Here is an 11,883-nt window from a genome sequence, read left to right on the forward strand (position 1 = left end):
TAGGTATCAGTAACATATTGGTGCCATGAATGGAATTTGGCACAACTCCTCTTATTTTTAAAAATAGTTTATGTAGAATTGGAATTAATTGTTCTTTAAATGTTTGGTAGAATTCACTTGTAAATCCATCTGGACCTGGAGACCTTTTCTTAGAGCATATAGGCATTGACCCACATCTTAATGTGCTCAAATAAGGTCAAAATGGGATCAATTAACAGATCAAGAAATATTCTGTCAGTTCTATGGAAAGGGGAGAAATTTAGTATACTATAAATTGCAAAGTGATTGATTTTGATTACATTAAATTAAAAAGGTTTGTGTTAATAAAACCAATGCTGGCAAGATTAGAAAGAAAACAGAAAACTGGGAAACAATTTTCACATCTGGGGTTCTGATAAAAGTCTCATTTCTAAAATATATAGAGAATTGAATCAGATTTATAAGGTTACAAGTCATTCACCAACTGATAAACAAAGTATATAAACAGCAGTTTTCAAACAAAGAAGTTAAATCACATGAAAAATTACTCCAAATCATTACTGATTAGAGAAATGCAAATTAAAACATCTATGAGGTACCTTTACACCTATCACATTAGCTATGATTATAAAAAAAAGGAAAAGCTATCAGTGTTGAAAGGCTGTGGGAGGATTAGGACATTAATACATTGTTGATGAAGTCATGAACAAACTCAACCATTCTAGAGAGCAATATGGAACTATGCCCAAAAACCAATAAAACTAATCATAACCTTTGACCCAATAATACCAATAATAGGCATATAACCAAAAGAAGTATTTAAAATGAGTTAAGTTCCACATGTTCCAAAATACCCAAATCAGTCCTTTTTGTAGTAGCAAAGAACTGGAAATTAAGGGGATGCCCATCAATTGGGGAATGGCTGAACAAGTTATGGTATATGTATGATATGTAATACTATTGTTCTATAAGAAACCATGAATGGTTGAACTCTAGAGAAGCATGAAATAAATTACAGGAACTGATGCTGAATGAAAGGAGCAGAACTAAGAGAACATTGTACACATTAAAAACAACATTGTGAGTTGATCAACTTTGTTGGATGCAGCTTCTCTCAGAAGTTCAGAGAACCAGAACAACCTGGGAGACCTGTTTTGGCAATACTATGCACATCTAGATGAAGAAAAAAAAAAACAAAACAAAGCAAAAAAAAAAAAAAAGAAAACAGAATCTGAATGAACATTATGCTCACTTAAAAAATTTTTTTGTTTTTCTTTCCTATCTTATCTCATGGTTTTCTTTCTTTTCCCTTAGTAGAAATGACTAATTTGGAAACCTGTTAAATACAAATGTATTTGTACAATGTTCACCAGACTGTTTGCCACTGAGTGGAGTGGAGGTGGGAAGAGAGGGTGGAAGGAAATTATGTAAGTTATAAATATGCATATGCATTTGGATGAATGTTGAAAAACTTTCATAACATGTAGTTGAAAAATAAACTATCACTTGGAAAAAAAGAAGAGTAGTATCATCTTTGGGACACAGACACATTATGAATGTGGCAGGACAAGTTTTTTACAAGGCAGTGAGATGAAGTGACTTGCCTAAGGTCACACAGCTAGGTAATTATTATGTGTCTGAGACTAGATTTGAACTCAGGTCTTCCTGACTCCAGTATTCTATCCACTGTGCCACCTAGCTGCCCCCCCCCCTTTTAGGACACATTCCTTTCTAAAAGTTATATTTGGAAGTGAATTTACTTAGTTTTACTTACAGTGGGACAAAAATAAAAGGATCCAAACCATATTTCTATGCTAGATTGTTGATTTGGGTTGAACTTTTCTTTCTCTTTGATTCTAATTTCTTTGATTATTCTGATTCCTCTTCCATGAACCAACTCTTAAAATAATATATTAATTTATTTGAATTAATGCATGAAAACTGTATGAAAAAGGTTTACCTGAAATAAGTATAAAATAACAATTTTGGGGGGCAGAGTCAAGATGGTGGGATGAAGCTAGCATGCTCCTGGATCTTTTCCCTATACTATGTTAAGTGAAACCTCCACACAGATATTAGAGCTACAGATCCCATTAAAAAAAAAAGTTCTCAATTGTAGACATCATGGAGGATCTTCAGTCAAGGTCAGCTTCTTGGGAGGAAGTGGGGGGAGGAATAAAGCCCACCTAGGCCAGAGAGCTGGAAAGCTAGTAGGGGGCTTCTTGTCACAGCTCAGCTCAGGTCCAACCTCAGCTAGATAGCAAGCCTGCAGGGAGGGTCCCAACCACAGATAAAGTCTTAGCCCTGGGTCCACTGAGGCAATAGGCAGGACAGGGTGGGGAACAAACCACTACATAAGCAGAGCCTGGACATAAAGGAAAGGAACTTCTGTATAACTAATACCTTGGCATGCTATAAGCCAGGAACAAGACCCCAGCCCCAGCACAAAAAGCTTGGGACCTATACTCCCTATACCCTAAGAGCAAAGCTCAACTATTAAAATGAGCAAAACTACAAAAAAGAACACTAACCATGGAAAGCTACTATTCAGAAAAAGATTATTAAAATGCTATCTCAGAAGCAGAACAAGAAAGCAGTGACAAATTACCTATAAGGGAAGTCTCAAAGGAGTCTATGAATTGGATTCAAATCCAAAACCTCATGGAAAAGCTTAAAAAAAAGATTTTAAAAAATCAAAGAAGAGGGGAGGCTAGGTGGCACATTGGATAAAGCACCAGCCTTGGAGTCAGGAGTACCTGGGTTCAAATCCAGTCTCAGACACTTAATAATTACCTAGCTCTGAGGCCTTGGGCAAGCCACTTAACCCCATTTGCCTTGCAAAAACCTAAAAAAACCAAAAAAAAATCAAAGAAGAAAGGAAGAAGAAAAATTGAAAATTATTAAAAATTGACCAAAGGATTCATCTCCTTTAAATAAAAATAACCAAACCAACTGAAAAGGAGTGCAACTCATCTAAAAGTCAAATCAACAATCTGGAAAGGAAATATAACTCATCAAAAAGTAAAATTAACCAATTGGAAAAGGAAAACAACTCTTTTAAAAGTAAAATTAACCAACTGAAAAAGAAATCACAAAAGAAATAGAATCTTAAAAATTAGAATTGGACAAATAGAAGCTATTGATTCCCTGAGACATCAAGATTCCATCAACAAAATCAAAAGGCTGAAAATAATTAAAGAAAAATGTAAAGTATCATTAAGGAAATACAAATGAACAGGAAAATAGATCTAGGAGAGATAATCTAAGAATTATTAGGTCAAGAAGTCAAAATAGTCCTTGATAGATTTCACAGAACACCTCCAGAAAGAGACCCAGAATAAAAAATCTAACTATCATAGCAAAATTCAACTAAAGAAGAAAATACTACAAGCAGCCAAAGAGAAGCAATTTAAATACAAAGGAAGCACAGGACTTATCAGCTTCAGCATTAAAGGATCAGAGGACCCAGAATTTGATATTTCAAAGGGCAAAGGACCTTGGATTAAAACCAAGAATTAACTATCTTGCAAAATACATCAATCTGTTAGGGGAAAAGATGGACTTTTCAATGAAATAAAGGACTTCCAAAATTTTCTGAAAGACCAGTATGAACAGAAAATTCAATCTTCAAATCAAGAGATGCATAAAAAATGGAAAGGGGAAGGGATAAAAAACATTAGTCAAGAGCATTAAACTGTATAGATAAGGGAAGATAACACTTGAAACTCTTGAGAATTATATTTCTCTTAGGATAGTTAAAGAGTTAAATATAATAGAAGGGATTGTACTTAGAAAATAGGGGCATGGTTGGTTCTTGTCCTTTGTTATCAAAGAAGACCAGAATGGCATCACTATGTTTGTGATAAATTACAGTGTGTCCAGTTGTGGTTGATCAATTCAATGTGAGCTCAGAATGTTCTACCATAAGTCAGGCACAATTAGTCCTAGAAAATACCTGGGTCTTGACTATAAACTTATGTATGTCACATTTCCTTTGAGCTACTTTAATTCTGCCTAGCTCATAGATCTCAGCACCTTCTCTGATGAGGGTACCCTATGCTAGGTGGTCCTGTGCCTGTGTCTCCCATGCCTTACAATCAATTCTAAAGTTTTTAAGAGAGACTTTCAGGATATCCCAATACTTATTTAGAGGCTCTATACATAATTAAATCAGAAGTGGCCTTACTTTATTAGATATCTTAGTTAAGAAGTAGTACAATAGGGGCAGAGGGTAGAAGCATACTTAGAAGTATTAGACATAAATAGATTAGGAAATGGTCTTACCTTAAACCTAACTTTAGTTAAGGGGGGCGGGGTTAGTTAAAGGGACAGAAGGAGAGTATGTACCTGAAACTTTGGGAAGGGTTGTAGGGATATGGATAGAGTACTATAGAGACAGAGGGAGAGAGAGTATACTTAGAGGGACTGGACATGAAAACATCATGAAGAGATTATGCTTTGCTTGATCATTTGTTTACATTTAACAGAAGTATGTTTGAAAGGGATATAAATGATTCATGAAAGGATTTGACTTTGCATGATGCTTTGGCTCATGAGGATTGTGTATCCATGGAGGGTATTTGAAAACAAAAGATATGATATAAAGTCATAATTTGATATGATTTATGACTCTTGAGAAGTATATTTTTAATGAGACAGGAGAGAGAAGGGTAGTTAATATCTATGAGCCAATGTTGCTTATCAATCAATCAACCTTTGAGAATTGTACTTCCATCAGGACAGAGAAAAGGAGTACATTTTGACAAAGGGGTTGTAGGTACAATACAGGTACAATAAAAAAGGACTAAATAAGAAGAAGGCTAGACATTAGTGGATAAATAACATTAGGAGAAGAGGTACAAAAAGCTATTATAGTAGAGGGCTAGGAAAGAAAGGTTGTACTCAGTAAACACTGAGTAAATTCTACTCAATAGATTTGAGGGAATGATATACATTCCCAATTGGGTTTAAAAATCTTTCTTACCTTAGAGGGAAGTTGGAGGGGAAAGGGGAAAAAAAGGAGAAGAAGGAACTGATGAAAGGAAGACAAAAGTAAAAGTTAAAATTTAAAAGAAAACTTTAAGGGGAAAGAGAGCAAAACATTGGTGAGGAGGAATAAGAGGAAATGAAAGAGGAAAGTATAATAAGGGAAAGATAACATGGAGGAGTATATAGAATTAATAATCTTTACCGTATCTGTGAAAGGATGAATTCTTCCATAAAATGGAAGCAGATGGAAGAATGGATTAAAAATCAGAATTCTGTATATGTTTACATTACAAGAAACACATTTGAAGCAAAGATATACACATAGACAATGGTAAAAGGCTGGAACAAAATATATTATGCTTCAATGGAAGAAAAAAAAACAAGGGTAGCAATCCTGATCTCAGACAAAAGAAAAGCAAAAATAGATCTTATTAAAAAGGATAAGGGAACTACATCTCCTTAAAAGGCAATGACATTATATCATTATTAAACACACACATATTATACATACATATATATGTATATATGTATATATATATATATATATATATATATATATATATAATGGTTTAGCATCCAAATTCTTAGAGGAGAAGCTGAATAAATTATAAAGAGACATACAGCAAAAATGTACTAGTGGGGGACCTCAACCTCTTTCTCTAAGAACTAGATTAAATCTAACCACAAAATAAACAAGAAGGAAATTTAAGAAGATGAATAATCTTTTAAAAAATTAGATATGATAGATCTCTGGAGAAACTTGAATGGAAATAGAAAAGAATATGCCTTTTTCTCTGCAGTACATGGCACTTATACCAAAACTGACCATGTACCAGGGCATAAAAACATTACAATCAGTTGTAGAAAGGCAGAAATAATAAATGCATAATTTTCAGCTCAGGATGAAATAAAAATTACATGGACCATGGAAAGATAAACCAAAAATTAATTTGACACTAAATAACCTAATTTCAAAGATTGAGTAGTTCAAAAACAAATTATAGAAATTATCAACCAAGAAAATGACAAGAAAAATGACAACAAAGAGATATATCAAAATTTATGGGATGCTGTCAAAGGTGCTTTTAGGGGAAATTTTATATCTCTAAATGCTTATAAAATAGTGAAAGAAAAGATCAATGAATTGGGTATGCAACTAAAAAAGGTAGAAAAATAAATTAAAGATCTCTATTTAAATACTAAATAAAAAATTCTGAAAATCAAAGATAGATTAATAAAATTGAAATCTGCTAATCTAAACTAATAAAAACCAATAGTTGGCTTTATTAAAAAAAATAGACAAACTTTTGTTTAATCTGATTTAAAAAAGAAAGAATATCAAATTACCAGTATCAAAAATGAAAAGGTGAACTCATCACCAATGAGAAGTAAATTTAAGAGTTAATTCAGAGCTATTTTGCCCAACTGTTTGCCAATAGATTTCACAACCTGAGTGAAATGAATGAAAATTTACAAAAATACAAACTATCCAGATTATCAGAAGATGAAATAAAATACTTAAATAGCCTCATTTCAGAAAAAGAAATTGAAGAAACCATTGATAAACTCCCTAAGAAAAAGTCTCTAGATCCAGATGGATTTTCAAATGAATTCTACAAAACATTTAAGAAACAATTAGTTCTAATTCTACATAAATGATTCTTAAAAATAGGAGTGGTGCCAAATTCCATTTATGACACTGATTTGGTGCTGATACCTAAACCAAGAAGAGCCAAAACAGAAAATGAAAATTATAGACCCATCTCCCTAATGAATATTGTGATGCAAAAAATGTAAATAAAGTTTTAGTAAAGAGATTACAATAAGTTATCACTCTGATAATATACTATTATCAGGTAGGATTTATATCAAGTAGGCAGGGATGGTTGAAAATTAGGAAACAATCAGGGGCGGCTAGGTGGCGCAGTGGATAAAGCACCGCCCCTGGAGTCAGGAGTACCTGGGTTCAAATCCAGTCTCAGACACTTAATAATTACCTAGCTGTGTGGCCTTGGGCAAGCCACTTAACCCCATTTGCCTTGCAAAAACCTAAAAAAAAATTAGGAAACAATCAACATAATTGAACATATCAATAATAAAATCAACAGTAACCATATGATTATCTCAGTAGATGCTGAAAAAGTCTTTGACAAAATACAACATCCATTTCTATTCAAAAACACAGAGAGTATAAAATAAATGGAGCTTTCCTTAAAATAATAAGTAGTAACTATCTAAATCCATAAGCAAACATTTTAAGTAATGGGGATAAATTAAGTGCATTTCCAATAAGATCAGGGGTGAAACAAGGATGTCCACTATCACTATTACTATTCAATATAGTATTAGAAATGTTAACATTAGTAGTTAGAGAATAAAAAAAGCAACCAGAAGGGATTAAATTTGGCAACGAGGAAGTGAATCTTTCACTCTTTGCAGATGATATGTTGGTAAACTTAAGGAACTAGAGAAAATCAGCTAAAAAACTAATTGGAACAATTAACAGCTTCAGCAGAGTAACAGGGTATAAAATAAAGCCATGTAAATCATTAGCATTTGTATATTTGAACAATAATGCTCAAGGAGAACATTAAAAATACTTGGAAATCTAACTCCCAAGACAAACCTAGAATTAAATGAACAAAATTACAAAATACTTTTCACATGAATAAAGTCCAATCTAAACAAGTAGAAAAACTTCAGTTGCTCATGGTTAGGTAGAGCTAACATAATTAAAAATGACAATTCTATCCAAATTCAATTACTTATTCAGTGTCATAGCAATCAAACAACCAAAAATGTATTTTACACAGCTACAAAAAACTGTAATAAAATTCATCTGGAGCAACAAATGATCAAGAATATCAAAGGGGGGGGCAGCTAGGTGGTACAGTGGATGGAGCACCGGCCCTGGAGTCAGGAGTACCTGAGTTCAAATCCAGCCTCAGACACTTAATAATGACCTAGCTGTGTGCCCTTGGGCAAGCCACTTAGACCCACTGCCTTGCAAAAACTTAAAAAAATAAAAGGAAATACTCTGTCAGATATAAGGAAAGAAGAGAAACCAAACAAGAAATAGAGTATATATTATAAAATGTAAAATGGATGATTTTGACTATTAAATTTAAAAGTTTTTGCACTTATAAGTATAATGCTGCCAAGATTAGAAGAAAAACAAAGCTGGGAAACAATTTTAATTGCTAGGGGTTCTGATAAAGATCTCATTTCTAAAATATAAAGAGAATTGAATCAAATTTATAAGGTTACAAATCATTCTCCATTTGAAAAATGATCAAAGAATCTGAATAGGCAATTTTCAAACAAAGAAATTAAAATCCTATGTAATCATATGAAAAAATGCTCCAGATCATTACTGATTAGAGACATGCAAATTAAAACAATTCTGATGTACCACCTCATACCTATCAGATTGGCTAAAATGATTAAAAAAGCAAATTACAATATTGAAGAGATTGGGGGGAAAATTGGACATTAAGGGTGAAACTGTGAACTTATCCAACCATTCTGGAGAGCTATGGAACTACGCCCAAAGAGCAATAAAGCTGATATTCTGTTTGACCCAGCATTAGACGTATTACTAGGTCTATATCTAACAGAAATTTTAAAAAATTGGGTTAAGTCCCACATTTCAAAAGTATTTATAGCAGCTCTTTTGTAGTGGCCAAGAACTGGAAATTGAGATGATGCCTATTAATTGGGAAATGGTTGAACAAGTTGTGGTATATGAATATTATGAAGTACTATTGATCCATAAGAAACCATGAATGGTCAGACTTTAGAGAAGCATGGAAAGAATTACATGAACTAAAGCAGGGCAAAAGAAGCACATTGTACACATTAACAGCATTATATGATGATGATCAACTTTGATGGATGCAGCTCCTTTTGGCAGTTCAGAGATCTAGGACAACATTGGGAGATCTGTTACAGACAATGCTATCCTCTTACAGAAGAAAACAGAAAACCACAGAATCTGAATGGATACTATGTTCAATTTTCTAAAAACTTCTTATATATTTTTCCTTCCTATCCCATAGTTTTCTTTCATTTCCCTTGATTCTAATTCCTTGTACACAAAGTGACTGTGTTAACATATTAAATGCAAATATCTGTGTACACCATATACTAGATTGTTCACCACTGAGGGGGGAGGGAGAAGGGTAAAAAGCTAATATATAAATATGCAAGTGGATGAATATTGGAATTTTTCATAATATGTAACTGGAAAAATAAAAAAGTTTTTAAAAAAGAAAAAATAGTAAATTAGGGTTAAAGGATCAAAGGTATAGATCTGGAAGAAACCTCAGAAATCATTGAGATCAACCCCTTCATTTTATAGTTGAACAAATGGAGAAGCTGGGAACATAAATTACCTGCTTTGGTTAACAATAACTTTGGTTAAGCAGATAGTATTAGAAGCAGGATTTGAATCAAGGTCCTCTAAATCAATTAGCATGCATTGTTTCATATTGAATACAGCTCCTAGGCTCGATTTTTTTAAAATAAATATTTTACATAATCATAATTAATCTAGAAAAAGTAGAAGAATATTTTACTACATGTTTTAATAGATTTTTAAAGGGGAGAAGATTAAAATAAGAGACACTTTCTAGTTTTGCCATTTGGAAACACTGTATGATGTAAAATCCTGCAATTTATTCTTCTACTCTTCCATTTGTAGGCTTAGGTCTCAGAACTCACTTACTACATGCCATCAAATTTTACTTTTATGTGTATTAGGCCCATATTTGAACTTATGTAGTCTTTTCCTGTATTCTAGCTCTATGCTTTCACCTACCTAGGATATCTCCATGAAGGGCAAAGGTATTATATACAATATTCATTATAGCTTCTTCCTTTCATCTTCTACCCAATCCAATTTTTTCAGTGTTAGCAACATTCTACCAGTCTTCTAGCCTACACATCATGTAATAATCTTTTTCCTCCCTTCATTCCTTTTCCTAATTAATCTATCCCCAAGTTCTTACCTAAAAATCCCTCTTCAATTTATTCAATATTGTACTTATTCATTATTCTTGAAGGATGAGATCTACCTACCACTTTGTGAAAGTCTCTTAGTTTTAGGTTTCTTTGCCTTTAACTCTGCCTCCCAAATCCAATCTATTTTACATATTGCTCACAGTTAAGTTTCCTTAAAACAGCAGTCCTACTGTGCCATTTTCCAACTTTGTAATCTAATGAGACTTCCTGTTACCTCATATCCAGATACATATGCTTGGCTATCAAAACTCCTTATAATCTGGTCCCACTATACCTATCCATTTTAATTTAATCATACCTCTTCCATAAATATATTCCACTTCAGTCAGATCAGTGTCTTTAATCATATGCTGATTAGCATGATTAGTTCATGTTAATTAATATACTTCAATGATTGTAATTAATTATATTTTATTAATTATTATCAGTAATAATAATTTATTATTGTAGCTAGCATATGTCAAGGTCATTTTTGCCTCTTGTGAGAAAATTTTCTCCTCAAGAAGACCAGTAACTATTCTATATCTCTTTCTCATTTTTGAGCCTGTACTTGATCCATTATCCTGACAAGAGGTCATACAATTTAGAATGAAGAAGTTAATAAGTATAAGTCCCACTTTGGTCACTGTCTTTGCAAAAGTCACATCAACTCTCTGTCCCTCATTTCCTCATCTGAAAAATAAAGAATTTGGTCTAAATAACTTGTAAGTTCATTATAATTACAACTTTCTGTGATGTGACTCTGGAAATTATTGTAAAAACAACTTTTCCCATGTTTCCATGGTGTAAGGAATTCCCTCTGCCTACAGTGAAAGAGGTCTGGGTTTATCTTCTCACTGAATCCTTCAGAAGAGATAGTAGATATTACATATAGATTCCTATATTGCATGGCTATAACCTATCATTGCTTTACTGTATTTCAGGCCCAAACTGTTTTGCAGAAACTACTGTCATCCCTGCTGGAAGAGAAGTGAAGACAGATGAGTGCACTATATGTCACTGTACTTACGAAGAAGGCACTTGGAGAATTGAACGGCAAGCAATGTGTACTAGACATGAATGCAAGCAAATGTAGAAAATTCACAAATCCAAGTACTCTAATGTTTTGTTTTGTTTTTTACAAAGAAAATTTACTTCAGATGACCCCGGGAAATATGAATAAAAATGTGAAGATTTTTGATGAGAAATAATAGATAAAATTGGTATTTTGCTTTTCATAGTAACATAATTACTGCAAATCAAAGAAATGAAGATATTTAAAAGGAAAAAAAAACTTTTGACAAAAATTCCTGTCTAAATAAATGTGCTATTTTCACAGTGAGTATGCTGAATTACACTATTCAATATTAATGTATTTCTATAATCCCATTAGAGAGCTTATATTAAATGTTTTCTATAGTTACAGATTAAAAAGCAGTATTGTCAACTCTCCCTACTGTGCATCTGCATACATATTTCTATACTGATTTGATGAAATGGGCACCTTTGTTACCGATAACACTCTAACACATGTGGTGATTGGAATCACAAAATGACAAGCTACCCAGACTTTGAATTACTTGGTTGCAAACCTATTCTGATATAAGCAATCTCATTCTTTGTTTTAACATTCATATTTCTAATGTTTATCTTCTAAAGAGCAACTTTCAATCACATAAATGATTGTGCTTTTAAAAATCTTCTTTCCTCTATCTTTTAGGAAATTGAGGTACAGAAATTACAAAATGCTATTCATGTACAGAACATTTGATAAAGCTTCACAGTCTCAAAGCTCTTAAAGGGACTTTAGTCTTTATCTTGATAATACATTTTGTTTTCAAGCATAACTAGATTTTTCTATAAACTTAAAAACATCAACCAAGATGGGAGGGGAGGAGAGCTGGAATCCTTTCA

At 32.8% G+C, this 11,883-nt stretch overlaps 1 protein-coding gene across 1 annotated transcript in view; it reads left to right on the top strand.

Annotated features, from left to right (window-relative positions):
• Positions 1-11,065, top strand: part of VWC2 (von Willebrand factor C domain containing 2) — a 188,312-nt gene extending 177,247 nt beyond the window's left edge. Inside the window, exon 3 of the mRNA XM_074196054.1 lies at positions 10,914-11,065. Within this exon, the coding sequence (XP_074052155.1) occupies positions 10,914-11,065 (152 nt within the window). The remainder of the gene's footprint in view (positions 1-10,913) is intronic.
• Positions 11,066-11,883: the final 818 nt, after the last annotated feature.

The sequence above is a fragment of the Macrotis lagotis genome, chromosome 8, assembly GCF_037893015.1.
Source record: "Macrotis lagotis isolate mMagLag1 chromosome 8, bilby.v1.9.chrom.fasta, whole genome shotgun sequence".
Classification (NCBI taxonomy): domain Eukaryota; kingdom Metazoa; phylum Chordata; class Mammalia; order Peramelemorphia; family Peramelidae; genus Macrotis; species Macrotis lagotis.